The sequence below is a fragment of the Pagrus pagrus genome (genome assembly GCF_965226575.1).
Source record: "Pagrus pagrus genome assembly, chromosome: 14".
NCBI classification, from domain to species: domain Eukaryota; kingdom Metazoa; phylum Chordata; class Actinopteri; order Spariformes; family Sparidae; genus Pagrus; species Pagrus pagrus.
The window spans coordinates 19,419,362-19,436,170 of NC_140198.1; the positions used below are offsets into that span (position 1 = coordinate 19,419,362).

A 16,809-nucleotide genomic window follows, 5' to 3' on the forward strand; every position below is an offset into this window, starting at 1 on the left:
AAATATGTGGTTGAGTGGTGACAGCAACACAACACACACACGAGGATCTTTTAGAATATGATGCAATGCAGTAGATTAAACTACTCATCAGTATAATGTAGTTAAAATGAGCTCAACCTTAAATATCTACAGCTGTAAAATGCAACATACACATGAGTGCAGCAGTGTTATTAATCCAAAAGCATCCGATATAATAGTAAAACACTGACAGAGACCATTTTTTCGGGACAATGAGTACTTTTACTTTTGATACTTTTGGTACATTTTGCTGATAATACTTTCATTTCCGAGAAGGGTTTTGAATGTAGGACTTATACTGGAGTATTTTCAGTGTGGTATTAGTACTTTTACCCGAGTAAAGGACCCGAGTAGCTCCTCCATCATTGATTTCTTTCACCACTAGATTTAATGAGCCCCACATGGGAGCAAGAGGAAATTGTTTTAAACGAGCATTTTGATGATTTTTGATTTTCTTCATGACTGAACCTTCACTGGACATGGATTACTGGCAACAGGGGTGCACGTATTTCTATTTACTGAAAGAAAATACGTGTTGGAGCAGCAGAGGAGCCAGGATAGAAAGTATATTAAAAAAATAAAAACATTCAAGTTGAGCTGGACAAAAAAAAGAAGCTGCAAAGCAACATGTGACCTTTTCAAGTTTACAATTTGACCTTTTATGTAGTCACCTCACTGAGGTCAGTGTCTCCCTGTTACTGCTTCTCCACCTGCAGTTCGTTTGGGTTCCTGTCACCTTTATCTTTTCTCTCTTTCATTTGAATACACGTCACCATGGTGACTTTCTTTTCTTTTAAAAAGGACTATAAAGGTTGAGACTGCACTTCAATGAGCGAGTTTTGCAGATCAAATCCAAATAAAGGAAATGTTCATGAATAAGGAGGAGGTCTGAGCCTGTTTTCAGGTGCTGTGGAGTTTTTATTGTGTGTGGTTCTTCATGAATCAGCAGCTGACCGAGACATATGAGAAAATATACACACATGGAAGTTGACTGCAGGCTGGAATCTTTGCTTTACTTAAAAAAAAGAAAAGACTGATGAAGGGCAGTAGTTTCTCGTCCTTAGACGTTTCAGATTCTTTGTGATCACATCGTAAGTATCTACTCCTTACCGCTTTAATTTGGGCTGTTAAGATAAGTCTAATTATAAAAACCCAAACCAAAGAGCCTATGGCACAAGGTTGACTTCTCCCAATTTATTCAAACAACAAGTAACATCCAGCACCAGCTTTGTGCGTTCCAGCTGTGAAAGACAGAATATTTCAAAGGTAAAGTGTTCTTACTCTGAGACTAGAAAATAAAAACGGAAGAGAGTGAGTTGGCAAAACCGTCCAGTACTTCTGTTAAGAGTGTTTGTTATCATTTAGGACTGTACAGAGATAGAATTATATGGTGAGGCCTCGTCGGAGCTCACCACCATATATATACAGCACTGTGTTCACCCCACAGTAAGGAATATACACATCAACCTACAGAAAACACATTATTTCATGTGTGTTTGTGTGTGTGCGTGTGTGTGTGAATCTGAATTCTGTGCATCTCCAAGTTAACTTACATTACATCCTCTTGCCTGCATGCAGACAAAAATCACAAGCCTTTACTCAATGGAGCCACAGTTAGCTGCACTTCCTGTTGTCTTTATCAGTTTCACACAAAATCACAGGTCAAAGTGGGTAGAAACACACACCAACACACACACACTAAGTTTTGGGATAAATATGCTCGCTGGTTGGACATGTAACACTTCCCTTCATAAAACATTATCAATGTTTTAGTGACAGTCTCTATTCTAGGATAAAATAAACCTAATTCTGTTCTCTCAGAGTCGGGGCCCTTAATAAATAGAAGATGAGAGAGAGAGAGAGAGAGAGAGAGAGAGAGAGAGAGAGAGAGAGAGAGAGAGAGAGAGAGAGAGAGAAAGATAGACAGGAGAGACAGACAGGTAAGCGGAGTGAGCGCTGCCTCTTTCCCTTCAGGGTAATTGGGAGTGACCTGGTGGCAGGCGAGCCAATCACAGCAGGATCCAGACGGGTTTAGACCAATCAGATCTCTTCAGTGAGAGGCCTGGGCCTGTTGCTGCAGTTAAACGGCAGTACAGTCCTATCACAACAGCATGGTGACGGGTTTCTCCAGGAACTTGCGGAACTCGGCGAGCCACTGCGCGCCTACCGCCCCGTCCACCACTCGGTGGTCGCAGCTCAGCGTCACCGACATCAAGCTGGCAACGTCAAACCTGCGGAGAAAACGTAGAAACACACACTGCATCAGTTTGATTTTTTTTTTTTTTATGTAATGTTTCCAACTTGTTACAGTGTTGGAATTCACTGACCCTTTCTCATTATCAGCAGGCATCAGCCTTTTCTCTGAGCCTCCGACGGCGAGGATACAAGACTGAGGAGGGTTGATGATGGCCGAGAAGTTCTTGACGCCAAACATCCCCAAATTAGAGATTGTGAATGTTCCTCCCTGTTGGAAAAAACACACATATAAGAGGACTACTTCAATTTGCTGCTTCACTGGATGAAATGAAAAGCTAACTATCCCATGAGCGACCAAATTTTTATTTTTGGGTGAACTTCCTTCCTTTAAAACAGAAATGGGTGGGACTGACTGGAAGTTGTTAAAGTCTCAAATCAGTATGGACTGATCAGGGGATGCTATAGTTATTATTCATAAGAAAACTGCCTCTGACTTGAGCTTCAGATTAATGTTTTTGATCACAAGAGTAAGAACATATTTACAGAGAAAGGTTTTTTATAGACTTAAATTAATAAAAGGTAAGTCAACAACCCAAAGAGGATTTTCCTTCATCACGAGTATACAACTGTTGACACGTATTATTTGGATGACAGTGCATCATCTGTAACGAGTTTCAGTACTCGCTCTACCCTTCTATCCCACATGTCCCCACAGGCTCAGCTCATGTGTTGCACCTGGAACTCGTGTGGCTGCAGTTTGCCTTCTCTCGCTTTGGCGGCGAGCGCCGACACATCGGAGCTGATGGCCACAAGTCCTTTGGTGTGCGCGTTAAACACGATGGGCGTGATGAGGCCGTTGGCTGTGCTCACCGCTACACTTACGTCCACCACATGGTTCCTGGAAACGGGAGTAAATAAGTCAATACTAATGACAGCACAGAAATGAGGTCAACTTCATTTCTAAACTGAGAGAAGATGGAAACATGTCTGTGCCTTGAGTGCCCTCTGCTGGCTGAAGTGTGAACAAAAAATGTCACAGTTTTAGCTTCATTTGTTGGTCTTGACTGAACAATCTCAATGAGTTTTTACACTGATGCATCCATTCATCAAAATGTTACCATGGATATGAGCGACATAATTCAAATTTAGATTTCCGATGCAAAGAGTGACGTCAGACAAGAGACTTGTTGACTAGACTAGGAGACTTTGGATGATGAAGATTTATCTGTAATTTCCTGTTTACTGTATATTGGAACCAAACAACATTCAAATGTGTGTGGATGTGCCTGTTTATGCGTAATTTACTCACTGGCGAATGACTGTGTCCAACCAGGAGGAGTTGCACTCAGGAACCTTGAGGCAGGCCAGGGCGCTGGCTTTGATAATGAAGTCATTCACACTAAGCTTGATATTCTGGGCTTTCACTTCCTGCAGAGAGGATGAGAGGTTGTTTAGATAAAGACACAGGAAATAGCTATCGCAGTTCACATGTTCCCTGTCTTAAATTCTGTTACACGTCTATTCATGATCAAAAACTCACAGCATTGAGTTCTTTCCGAAGCTCGATCACTTGGTCCATGTTGACATCTACAGACAGATAATAGTGGGGGATGGTTTGCTTGGACTGCATCAACCTCTGAGCGATCACCTGCAGGAGAGACGCATACAAATGCACCTCAGCTTTGATCCATAATTCATCACGGACAGGAGTGAAGCGTGGTAGCTGAGTCGGTGTTGATAAATGCGCAAGTGCCCGTCTCCAGGGCAAAATGTGGAAGCAGAGGTTAGAGATAACAGAGCTACACCGTGAAAACCCCTCAGGACGTTTGCCTCACAGCGTTCATCAGCACCAAACGCTGCTTACAAGGAGCGTGTCATGAATTATACCTGGCTGCTATCAGAGGAGCTAGAGCAGGAGAGGAAGTCATCCATGAACACAATGGACCACCAAAAGTGCAGGCGTGTGTTTGCTCTCACCTTGCGGATGTTGCTGATAGGGATGTCTGTAAAGGTCCCGGCTGGTGCAGCAGGAGCTGCAGCAGGTGCAGGAGCAGCTGGAGCTGCAGCTGGAGTGGGAGCAGCAGCTACGGCCTGCCAACACAAATGATTTGATTTGCATTTAAAAGGACATTACAACAAAACCTTGAGGCATACAGTAGGACACCAACGTTTTGAGATTGTTAAAAACACGGGTAAAAACTATAATCGTGATTATTTGTAGAGGGTGGATGACAGGAAGACTGAAACGTTTCCTGATAAAAAATTTAAATTTAAAAATCCATGGACAGCATATGATAGTTTGCTATTTCCTATTCTTTTTGATAAAAACTTAACATTACAAAACACTACAAAGCCACATTATTGTCTTTATATGTAATGTTTTACCTCATCAAATTAATTGACTTTTGAAATATATGCTTAGTCTGAATTTGACTGGTTAACTAGTTGGGACAGGGGCAACAGAAGACTGAGAAAGTAGTGAAGCGGTCAAAAAACACCTGTTTGGAACATTCAACAGGTGAACAAGTTCATTAACAGGTGATAGTACCATGATTGGGTATGAAAGGGTTCAGTCGCTCACCAGCAGGTACGAGGTGAGGTTCAACAATTTGTGAAACTTTGTGTAATGTATAAAAGATATTACATTACATGGACTTGAAAACCCTTTGTAAGACATGTTTAAACAGTCTCGTAGCTTATTTGGAATCAGGGTTGTAATAACACCTGGACACACAAAGACACAAATTCCCAAATGAAATAAAAAAGTTTAGATTTTCTGATTTTTTTTTTTTTTTTTTTTTTTAAAGTTAGGGTTCATGATTTCACACAGGTCATAGTGCTCATTTTGTCAAACCGACAGTCCAAAACCCAAAGAAGATCGATAATAAAAAAGAAATGCAAAGCAGCAAATTCTTGCTAGAAACAGAATGTTTAGCTTTTCTGCTTTAAGAACGAAAATAAGAAAATCAAAAGAACAACAAAAGGTTTCAGCGCCACATTCTTATATCCAGTATTTATATATATATTTTTTTAATCAATTATGTAACTGAAGTTGTTACATATGATTACACAGGATTAAAACATGCACTGATAATGGATACAGAAACAAGTGTGAGCTTCACTTACAGGTGCAGCCTTTGGTGGAACAAAGCCGTCAATATCTTTCCTGGTGATGCGTCCATCCGGACCAGAGCCTGAACAGAAAACAGCTCAATGTACACTATAAAAAATATCTCACCTTTGTTTTGTCTAGTTCTGTATTCTGTTCAACTTAAAGGGGATGGTATTTTCAAACCTGGGCCCTATATGTACACGTGTGGAAATAATTCAAACACACCAAAAGTTTTGGAATCAGCCAGTCGATTGCCTCAGTTAAATATTCAGCCATGACTTTGGAAATAAATTCTTTCTGCCAGCTTCTCTAGGTAAACTCAAATCTCCTCTCTCCAACTCTTTTCCTGTAACAACTCACTTTGAGATTTCAGAGAGACTTCACCTTGAGCAGGAATTGTGTGTTGTGAATTGTCTTGCTCTTTAGCAAAAAAAGGTTTATCTGCATACGACCTGTTTCCATAATATTGTCAGACACTTAGAATAACAACCTCAGCTTGTTAGTGGCAAAAACAAGCACTTTTAGTGGACGTAACTTTGATAGTCGTAGTTACCCCAAAGGATTAAGCCGATTCCAAAACATTCGGTAAGTATTTACTGTAATTTAATCTATCAATATAGATTAGTTGCTACTTGTGTCACGGTCACTTACCGCTGACCTGTGCCAGGTCAATTCCTTTCTCAGCAGCGAGTTTCTTTGCGAGTGGGCTGGCGAACACACGACCCTTCCTGGGTCCTGCAGGGGCAGCGGCTGCAGGAGTGGGTGCTGCAGCAACCGGAGCTGCAACCTACAACATAAAAACAAACGTGGATAGATGACGTGATTCGTGTACAAGCTGTCTTACAACCAAAAAGTACTGAAGCAAAATTCAGCATGGTTTTGCGATTATTTGGGTAAAAGCTTTGTGTGTATCTCTCACCGGTGTTGGTGCTGGTGCTGGAGCTGGAGGTGGTGTGGAAACCTCTGCCACTCCAGTCTCAACGTAATCCTTGAAGGCAGCGATGTCACTTTCTTTCTCTACAATGATGCAGAGCGGCATTCCCAAGGGGACATCCCGAGTTCCTTCTGCCACCATGATTTTGGCCAAATATCCCTCCTCCTGCACCTCAAAGCCTGCACACAAACACATCACAGAGACCGTGCTGTAAGTCGGCATACAAGACAGAATGTACCAGATATTAAACAGCACTCTAATACTACTAGGACTGAGGTGTCTGAGGCAGTTTGGGTTTACCGATGGTTGCCTTGTCAGTCTCGATTTCAGCCAGCAGATCTCCTTCACTCAGCTTCTCCCCAACTTTCTTCTCCCAGCGCTGCACTGTTCCCATGGTCATGGTTGGAGACAGGGCAGGAAGTGTGATCTGTAAGATAAAGGCAGGAGGATGTCATCTCTATAGCTTCCAGTACGGGACACTAGTGACAAACAGAACAACCCTGAAAGGGGCCTGTATGATGTAACTGTGACATCTCCAATTACAGTCAGGCTTGGAAACATTAGAGCAGCCTCTACCAAATGAAAGCTCCTCCCTGGAGTCTGGTAAGGGACTCTCTGATTAAATGATAAAATCACCACGACTTCAACTCGTGATGTTTTGTTTTCATGCTTGGTAACAACAGCAAGCTGGATGCGAGATCAACATGGGAGCAAGAAAAAAAACATCACACCACAAAACAAGTGCAAATATTTCTACTTTTTGCAAGCAAGGAGCTACAACGTCTTTTCACCATTCAAATCACTGACTCACCATAAAACCTACACACATGACCCAAGAAGTACGACGTTATACAACTGCTGTTTTGTCATGCCAACAATACTGAGTTGCTATTAAGAGAGCAGCAGAGGTGGCAAAAGTTCACACATTCTTTACCCAAGTAGAAGTAAGAGAGTACAGGCTCAAAGTATAAAAGTAAAAAGTATCCCTCTGAAGGACATTTTCACCGGCCATTTCAAGCTAACTGAACCTCACATCATTTTAAAATAATTCAAAGTCTATCAAACTTAAAGTTAGAATCAGTAGGGTGTGCCTGAGCTGTTCGTAAACGCACCAGAGAGATGATTGTTGATTGTTGAGTCACATTTGAATATAAATAATCGATAACTCTCCTCAAATGCATTTAAACTACAGTAACAAGCCTGTTTTAAAAATGTAGGAGTACAGAGTAAGTACAGTTATTTGTGTTGAAAAGTAGGAAGTCAATAATTGTCAGAAAAAGAAATACTCAAGTGAAGTACAGATACCTGAAAAATCTACCTCTCTTCTCTCATTCTCTTTTGAAAATGTATAAACATTTTGGTTCAAACTGCCCTTCCTTGTCTCGCATTAAAAAAAATGGGATCAAGATTTGCAAATAACGACTGATAAAGAAAGTTGGGCTAAGATCTGGGCTAAGAAAACGTTCATTCCTTCTCCATGTGTGCCCGACACTCCCTGCTTCAATTTAACATGTGACAGGTGTAGGTCTGCATGTGTCAACAAATCACTTTAAAAATCCATTCAGCTTCTCTCTGCTAACACACAGTAGTCATATGAAGATCTCATCACACAGACTGTCAGACTGAACAACCCTGCTGTGGCTACAGGACACTGACCGTAAACATCCCCTACACTACATGACTGCACTTTGTTTATGTAGGAACATGCCTACCTTCAAGTGTGTGGGGTAAGAGCTGCCGGGGGCTGCAGGAGGAGCAGCACCAGCAGGAGGAGGAGGAGCGGAGGCAGCTGGTGAGGGACCGGCACCGGCTGCTTTGAGAGAGTCCAATGTTACGTCCTTAAAGGCCGAGATGAGGTCGGGGCTGCGAGGGAGAGTAAACACACAGATATTAGACATACATTTTGAAAACTACTGCTGGTGCAGAAACAAATGTTACTTTTCCAGGTGCAGGTGGAAATCAATCATGATTCAGCTAAAAATAATGAAAACAATTTGAGTGCGTGATCTGCCTTCAAACTTTTATCCCCAGTCTTAAATCCACAAAGTTGAACTTATTCTATGTGATTTCATATGAATTAACGACAGACACCTACCTATCGACTGTGATGCAGATTACTGCTCCGATGTTGACGTCTCTGGTCCCTTCGGGAACCAGGATCTTTGCCAGATAGCACTCCTCCAGCATCTCAAAACCAACTGTGGCCTTGTCAGTCTCCACCTACAAGAGATACAAACATTTAAAAAAACGGATAGTTGTGATGATTTCCTACGATAATATGTAACATACACGCTCAGCTCAAACCTCGGCTATGAGGTCGCCCTCGCTGATCTTTTCTCCCTCCTTCTTCTCCCAGCGAGCAATCGTTCCTGTCTGCATGGTGGGTGACAGTGCGGGAAGCTCCACCTGAGGAACAGGAAACAAATTCCAGAAGTTTAAGAATGAAGGAGTCATGAGAAAATGCCACCTGATGGTCGACCAAATATCAAAGAAGACATTTAATTCAATAATGCTGAAAGATCACCACAGTCACTTTACAGTATCCTCACTGGGGTTTCATGACGGATAGGGCACTGTAAAAACAGCCAACTGTCAGGTGTTGTAACTGTGGTTGCTACGTCATCATCACCTCATTCTCTTGCTCAATAAATGACCCACATACAGCTGTGTTTCACCACATCTGGGATGTATTACAGTAGCTGTCAAGGTCATGTAACATCTGACTGCAGAATCTACACAAGTGCTACCAGGAAAGACAAATACAGGCTAAGAGCAGGGTAACAGTTCAACAGTCTCTTTTGCATTGCACTGTGGGACAATCGTACGACAGCAACAAGCTAAAAAATCAAGGTTTTTTTAATATGCATACTTGATTATACGCTATATACTCACAACCTGCTTGAAATGAGTCTGCGTATGAACATCAATACTAAATATAGGAAAACAAAATTCTAATTTTGCCAGATTTAGCACTGCGACTAATGATTACTTTCATTATCAGTTAGGGATGCACAATATATATTGTAATGACATTTCATTGGTCCAATATTGGGAAAGTTATATTATCTGCTTTTTGTGAAATTGTGGTTGATAAATATGGACAATAATTCTACAATTATCTTAAATTTGGTGAAGAAATTGGTGTCTTCAAATTCCTTCTTTTGTCCAACTATCAGTCCAAAAGCCAAAGACTCTTCAGCTACCATCACAATTGAAAAAAGAAATGCAGCAAATCATTACATGTACAGCTGTAACCAGCAAATATTTGACACACATAAAAAGACTGAAACAATTAATCGATTATCGAAATATATGTAAAATTTGCTTTGGATCAACTAATTGATTAAGCCACTAATCATTGCGGCTCTACTTCAATTTCTACATAAACGTAAGAGTTTCAGCTTCATTTCTGTTCACTGACAGCACTTCAGTTTGAACATGTTCTGTATTGATTAATGCTGATCTGCTGCAGACTAACCCTAACCCTTAAACCAGAATCTGGAATTGGACCAGGTTTGTTGGGGAAAACTGTCTAGTACATTCAGGTGTGTGTTTTTATTTTTGTAATAGACCTTTCTGTCTGGTCTGAGCCTAAAGTGGTGCCATCTCTTGGGTGCAGCCCAGCTAGAAAACGGCTCTGCTTCTCCAAAGACATTGAATGATGTCAAAGACAAACATGACAGCACCCGTGGTGACTACACTGTCATATGGGGACACCTTGTAACCCAAAACCGAAAGCTTTTAATTCATATAAAACTGATTTAACACTAATAGCTCAGATCATCATGTACCAGCTTCCAATTATTATTAATTACTTAATGACATTAAAACACATTGTGATGCAGTGTTTGCAGAATTTACTTTACAGTTTAAGACTCATGCAACAGTTGCATTTAACCTGTGCCACAATCTGCTGTACCTCACGGTGCTAACTAATGCTAGCTAGGGAGGTCATGCTAGCAGAACCGTCGGTGCTATAGCAACCCCACACCCGGTCTGTCAGTTACCTTCTGGTGCGGCGGCAGGCTGTAGAAGCGCGTGCTCTGACAGCTGCCTGCCAGCGGGGGTAATCGCAGGAGACCCCCTCTGTGACTGAGGCCGGTGCCCAAAGACACGGTCCGGGACCCCGCTCCGCAGTGAAGTCGCCTCAGACAGCCGGTTCCGGGCACGGAGCGGGAGCTGAGCGCAGCAGGCCCGGTAGGGAGGGCACGGGGACAGGGGAGCCCGGCGGACGGCCTGAGCCGCAGGATGAGACGAAGCATTTCGCAGCGGTTGTAACACTACACGGAGTTGTTGAATAATGAATTTTCTCACACCGGCATCAGAGATACGCTGGCACTAAATGTCTCTGTGCCTCGAGAACCGGCCCGTACTTACTCCTCACTTTCTAATGACCTCCTCCAGTCCAAAACAAAACGATTTACGGCTCTCCTCTTTGTCCTGCCGTACAGTCGAATGAGGTGTCGTAAACGGCGGCTGTTCCAATTTAAATCACTGAATACGAAAAACGAAAACACCACCACTCTGGATAAATATACCTAGCTATGAACACGGAATTAATAGAGAATAAGAAATTTACCAAAAGCCTTAATGGCTCAAACCAAAATTATACTCAAAAGCTGCAAGGTTATATTTTACTGCAGTTATATCACTGAACACACGGTGGCAGTAAGACATTTGAAAGCAGAACACATTGTACAGTACATTACATCTGCCTATCATAAAGTACAGTCTGCTGCTTATTTAATAAAGAGTGTTAAAGGAGTTATATTGGACACTGGGTAATATTTTATGATTATAGACCAGAATTGTAAAAAGAAATACCCAAATGTCATACTTGAGTAAGTGTAAAGATATCCTGTTAAAATATTACTTTGGTAAAACTGAATAGTACTCGAGTAAAAGTAACATTGACAGCGACATTAAATGGACATCAAAAGTACAAATAAAAGTGAAATTGTACAGATATTTACTGACTGATTATTGGCCTGGAGGATTAATGTATCCGAAATTCAACCATTTTATGATGATAAGAATCAGTGTTATTTTAAGTATTATTATCATTATTATTATTATTATTATTATTATTGTTTGTTTCTTTGTTTGTTTGTCTATACATTTAATTTAATTCAAAATGCTCTGCTTTGGCTTTGATGCAGCATGTAATCTACAGAAACACTATAACTACAGTATCAAATAAATGTTGACTAGTGGAGAGTGGATAACAGAAGTATTAGAACATTGAAATACTTAAGTAATGTACAAGTACCTCAAAATTGTACTCGAGTAAATGTACTTAGTTACACTCCATCACTGTTTTAGACAAATGCAAACTCCTGTTCTACATACTCCTGTACGGTAGGTGGCGATATACACCTAAAACACCACGGAATAAAGCAAAGAAGAAAAGCAGTCAAGACGCATTCAAGACGCAGCGGAACTATTGGTGTTTATTTGAGGATATACAGTGTTTATCATTTTCATTATTATTATTATTATTACTGTAGTTATCTGTGACATGTGGTGCAGGACCTGTAGTAAAGCGACGGACCGGGAGCAGTCGCTGATGATTTTAGAGGTCAGGACGGAGTGAGACTGTCTTCTAGTTAATTAGTTAGTTAGCCAGCTAACCTAGCTATTTGTGCAAAATGTAAATAAACCACTTGATGCCATCTATAACGCTGTCTTTCTCTGTCTGTCTGTCTGTCTGTCTGTCTGTCTGTTTGTTTATTTGTTTGTTTGTTTGTTTGTTTGTTGTCGGGGTTCTATGTTGACAGAAACTATTGCCACAGCAGTACAGCCACACTGTGTGCAGCTACGGGACGCTAGGAGACATCAATTTCAGGGCATCCATAAAGTTGAAGTTGTCCCGTGAGGAAGAAGCGAAGCGATGGTTTGAAGACTTCCAGAGCTCCTCAGGCCTCACATGGAGCAAATCTAAAACTTACCCCAATGTTGGACGCTACAACAAGTATCGAGTAAGTGTTACCCACTCACCCAACCTGTTAACTACACCATGTAACGTTTAAAGGTGCACTATGTAGTTTTTTCTGGGGAAGAAAATGTAATCAGGAGAGACGCATGTTCATTTACTAAATAAACAAACTTTTTTTGTTTTCATTACTGCATAAACAAACCTTAAAGGCCAACACAATTTCATGCTGTTATACTTTGTTTATATTTGGCGGACCCTGCCACCTTCAAACAATAACAATGAATATATATATATATATATATATATATATATATATATATATATATATATATATATATTTCTGAGTTTGTATTATTACCTCATTAATATTGTAAATATTAAAATTCTGAGTTTTAATTTATTTTCCAAAACTACATAGTGTCCCTTAAACCTCTACTGAGGATGTCAGGAGAAGAATTAACTTTTAAAGGTAAAGGATCAATATCGTTCTTTCATGGCTTTATGTTTACAGTAAATTTAGTATGCGTGACCAACTTTTGCTACTGTTTCCCAGGTGGACTACAGGTGCAGGACGATAAGAAAAAACACTTCTTGCCCTGCTACTCTGTTCCTGATCTTAAAAAGGAAGCTAGAACTTGGAGAACGGAAGTCGAGGTCAGTAATAAATAACAATAATAATAAATCAACGGTTGGTCTTTGGTAGTGAGACTTTAAGTAACAAGCTCACTTTCTCTTTTATTATGACAGCACGTGTGTTTTTCTGATTTCACAATCATTATTCTCATAACTCTTCAGCCTGTTTTCATTTAGAGCTCATTCGTCTGTGTTGTGGCACTGTGTGTATCAAAAAGAAAGCAGATAATAATTGGGTATGGTTCATATAAAAGCTACATCATCACCAATGAGCTCACATGAAAGAGGGTTTCTGCAATGAGTTCAACCGTCCTGTATAATCTCAAACTTTTAATCCGTTTTACAGTTTATGTAGGCATTTGTCTGCTAGTCAGAAACACCCAAATGATGTCTCAGATGGCTCCTTTGTCATACTTTTTAAATTTTTAAATAGCAATGTCATCAGTTGTATCACTGATATGTCAAACTCAAACAATAATATGGTCTAATAAATGTCTTAGTAACATCCGCCTTATTATCCAAGCCATTACTGGTAGCTTAATTCACTGTTCCTCACTTTAGGTCTGGGGATCCTCACGTGAAGGAGGGACTCTTCCTTCATGTGAACTTGCGTAATGAGCACAACCATCGTGGTTCATGTGCTCAAGCCATGAAGAGGAAAGATGTTTCAGGAGAAGCCATTGAAAAGCTGAAAAAGCTCTTTGAAGGTGGTCACTCTCCCACAACGGCGCTCGACGTCCTCAAGTACGATTTACAAGAGGAGGAGCAGGACAACTATGTGTACGCTGCTGCAGATCGGTCCGTCTGTCCAGATTTGCGGTTTTGTTACAGGTTAGTGACTAAAACAAATAAGATGAATGAATTCATTAAAACAAACTAATAATTATAAAATACCAACCTGTATTGGGATTGTTGTGCATTTTAATTGAAATCTTAAAATTTGAATTCTTGTTCCTTTTTGCAGACTTTACTACAAACTGTTCAAAAAAGTACACGGCACAGCAGCAGGGGCAGAAATGTTTAAAGATCTTGAACAAAAGCTTGATGAGTACAACAAAGAGCAAGGGGATGTCTGTGCCAGGATGAGTCAAACCAATGACAATCAGCTGGTGATTGCCATATGCACTCCAGTGATGAGGAGAGTACACGCCAGGCTGAGAGAGAGCGGTGAGATGATGTTTGTGGACTCCTCTGGGAATGACCGTCACAATCACCACCTTTTCCTCCTCCTCACCCCTTCCTCAGCTGGTAGTTTGCCTTTAGGTGTAATTATCACAACGTCTAAAACACAGCAAACTATTTCAGCTGCCTTAGAGCTGCTACAGACTGTCTTTCCACCTGACAGGTTCTTCGGTCACCCAGACGGACCTCTTGTTGTCATGACTGGCGACTGCTCTGCACTCAGGCAGGCACTGACTGGAGCATTCCCAAAAGCCACGTTGGTACATTGTGTGTCCACCCTCTTTCAGGCCATGTGGAGATGGCTGTGGAGCAGTTCAAATGGGGTTCCCAAGCAGCACAAGCCTCACCTCCTGAAGTCCTTCAGAGATCTGGTGTGTGCTTCCACACCAGCAGCTCTCAGGGAGGTCTACGCCAGACTGATGGTCGACGATATTGTCTTACAGCACACAAAGTTTGTGCGACAGATGCAGGAGGTCTACAAGCGGCGAGATGAGTGGGCGCAGCTGCCCACCAGAGGGAATCACACCAACGTCTATGTGGAAAGTGCCATCGGGGTGGTGAAAGAGAAGCTCCTGCACCGACTGAAGGCCTACAGTGTGACACAGTTGGTGGACTTTGTTGTCACGCGCTTGGAGGCACACTATATCCACCGCCTCACAGATGCTCCCAGCAACACCCTTAGGAAGGTGATGAAAACAAAGGACATCTGGAGAGACTCTGTCGTGCAGGTACACCACTGTGGCATACATCTACAGTTAAGGCCAAATGTTACATTTTATAATTATTGTAATGCTATCAACAGAAAGAACTAGTGCGGCTTCAGGATTTTGCTCCAACTAAGCAAAAGCACACCTGATAAAACTAATCAAGTGTGCCAGAGATCAGGTGATTCATTGTCGGGCTGGGCGATATGGCCTTAAAATAATACCGCAATATGTTGTGAATTCCCTAACACTCATTTTGTGATGTCTCTGCTGCAGGAAGACCAAGACAACTACACTGTGGCAAGCTCATCAATTGCTGAAGAGTCCTATCATGTCAACACGGCCATCGGCTGCTGCACATGCCCAGCAGGGATTCATGGCGGACCCTGTGACCATCAAAGTGCTGTAGCCAGGATGTTTGGACATAGTGAAAGCTTCCTTCATGACTCATCACCAGACACACGGAAGCTTTACTATCAAATTGCCACAGGTGAGTTTGTCATTGGTCAGGCCCTCCCAGTGTCCTATCATGTTCAAATTCAGGTTTATACATGTATAACATAACATGTCATAGTGACACTGTTGACTACCAACTCATCCATAACATACATGCGTACATAGCATATACATATACATAATGCCGTATTACAATACTGTGTGTGTGTGCACGCGTTTGCTTACTTGTACTTGCACTGAACATACAGTTAGGAAATAACAACCTGTCAGTTACACTGACAGAGATTTTCGTGGCCCTGGTAGTACACTGGACAAGAGGGAGGGAGATCAGTGGGACCTGCATCCACTGCCGAGTGCCTGTTGTTGGCTGACCTCCTGTGTTCGACATACAACCAGAGACAGAGAAGGAAGCTCAGGGGCACCAATACAGAGACGAGAGTTGGTTACCTAGCTTGCCATTTCCTAACGGTACGTTCAGTGGTTGTCTGGTGTTAGTGGGTTGTGCTTGTGGTAAACACACCACCACGACAGGCTGTCATTGCTGCAGTGTCTCTGGGCTCGCCTGTCTGTACCTAATGAGCCCAAAGACCTACTGTCAATGAGTCCTCACAGGAAAGTTTGTGTGTGTTAGAGACATCAGAAGCAACAATCAATTGCCCCTCGGTAACATTTAACAACTGTGCACTTTCCCTTTAACAGGAAAGGACATTCCAGACGTATGTTGTCAGATGCTGGATAAACCATCTCTGCCTGTGAGAGCTGCAGGAGTTGGTAATGGTGACATGTGCTGGCATCCTGCCACAGGTAAGTCAGCGAGTGCACAGTCCACAGTACATTCATAGTCACACTGTTTGCTACATTTTGGATGTTGCGTCTCTGTGTTACTGTCAGTGAAGCATTATTCTGTCAGGAGCTTTGGTGAAAGGGCCCCCCTCCATACTGAGATGACTGATAAACAGTACTTAAAAGCACACAGCTGTCACCCCAAAGGGCTGACGTCTTGAACCCGCTCAGAACAAAATAAGACTTTGATGGGTAAAAGACTGTTTAGTTTGACAGGTAGGGTACATTTATTAATACAACTCTCTATGAATCATATCCCCAGGTCAATTGTTTCTCAAGGAAAGGTTAAACAGCATGTTCGTGGACATCAGCAAGAAACTGGACAACCCCGACTTCACTCATTCCATCGCTTCATTTGTGAGGACTTATGAAAGCATCAAAACAGACAGCGCCATGGTGTCAGCTCTTTCCTCCTTTGGAAAGAATCCCCAAACAGAGGCCAGAGGCTGCAAAAGACCGAGGGACTGCTTGTAAGCCTCCACAGATTGGAGTGCAGCCGATAGACAGTCGAGGAGTCAAACTTCTTTTGGTGGAGAAGGGTCCTGAGCACTGGACGGCTCCGGAAGGTGTGAAGAAAGGAGCGTGCCTGTGGAAGAACTGTGAAGCCAAGCGCCTTTGCTGCTCACTGTTCATGCTTGTCTGTAAAACCCTGCTGTCCTTCACCTGTCAGAAATGAGTCTGGACTCCAAGTCAAGTCACTGTGGCTAATATTAAAACTTGATTGTTACAAATGCATTCATTCAGTTAGTGATCTGTTCTATGGCTTCACTTAACAAAATGAAACAATTGTGTTATT

At 41.8% G+C, this 16,809-nt stretch overlaps 2 protein-coding genes across 4 annotated transcripts; one reads left to right on the forward strand and one right to left on the reverse strand.

Moving 5' to 3' along the window:
- Nucleotides 1–1,197: 1,197 nt before the first annotated feature.
- Nucleotides 1,198–10,689, reverse strand: dlat (dihydrolipoamide S-acetyltransferase (E2 component of pyruvate dehydrogenase complex)). Its single transcript, XM_084373211.1, has 14 exons — nt 10,268–10,689; nt 8,565–8,666; nt 8,356–8,480; nt 7,973–8,123; nt 6,561–6,687; nt 6,246–6,439; nt 5,978–6,113; nt 5,341–5,408; nt 4,192–4,305; nt 3,755–3,862; nt 3,524–3,642; nt 2,950–3,112; nt 2,346–2,482; nt 1,198–2,249 (listed from the first exon to the last, which is right to left on the reverse strand). The coding sequence occupies exons 1-14, from the start codon at nt 10,520–10,522 to the stop codon at nt 2,120–2,122; spliced, it is 1,929 nt and encodes a 642-aa protein (XP_084229337.1). The 5' UTR covers nt 10,523–10,689; the 3' UTR covers nt 1,198–2,119.
- Nucleotides 10,690–11,683: 994 nt separating this feature from the next.
- LOC311269180 (uncharacterized protein) lies at nt 11,684–16,748 on the forward strand. Of its 3 annotated transcripts, none has more exons than XR_014624054.1 (8): nt 11,684–11,838; nt 12,038–12,238; nt 12,749–12,849; nt 13,390–13,659; nt 13,793–14,738; nt 14,991–15,204; nt 15,441–15,638; nt 15,870–15,974. XR_014624054.1 is itself a non-coding variant. In XM_084373210.1 (8 exons), exons 1-8 carry the CDS (start codon nt 11,779–11,781, stop codon nt 16,485–16,487), a joined length of 2,109 nt encoding a protein of 702 aa, XP_084229336.1. In that variant the 5' UTR covers nt 11,684–11,778; the 3' UTR covers nt 16,488–16,748. The 3 variants fall into 3 exon arrangements, 1 of the variants encoding a protein (XP_084229336.1); XR_014624055.1 differs by having other exon boundaries at nt 15,474–15,638; XM_084373210.1 differs by lacking the exon at nt 15,441–15,638 and adding an exon at nt 16,276–16,748.
- Nucleotides 16,749–16,809: the final 61 nt, after the last annotated feature.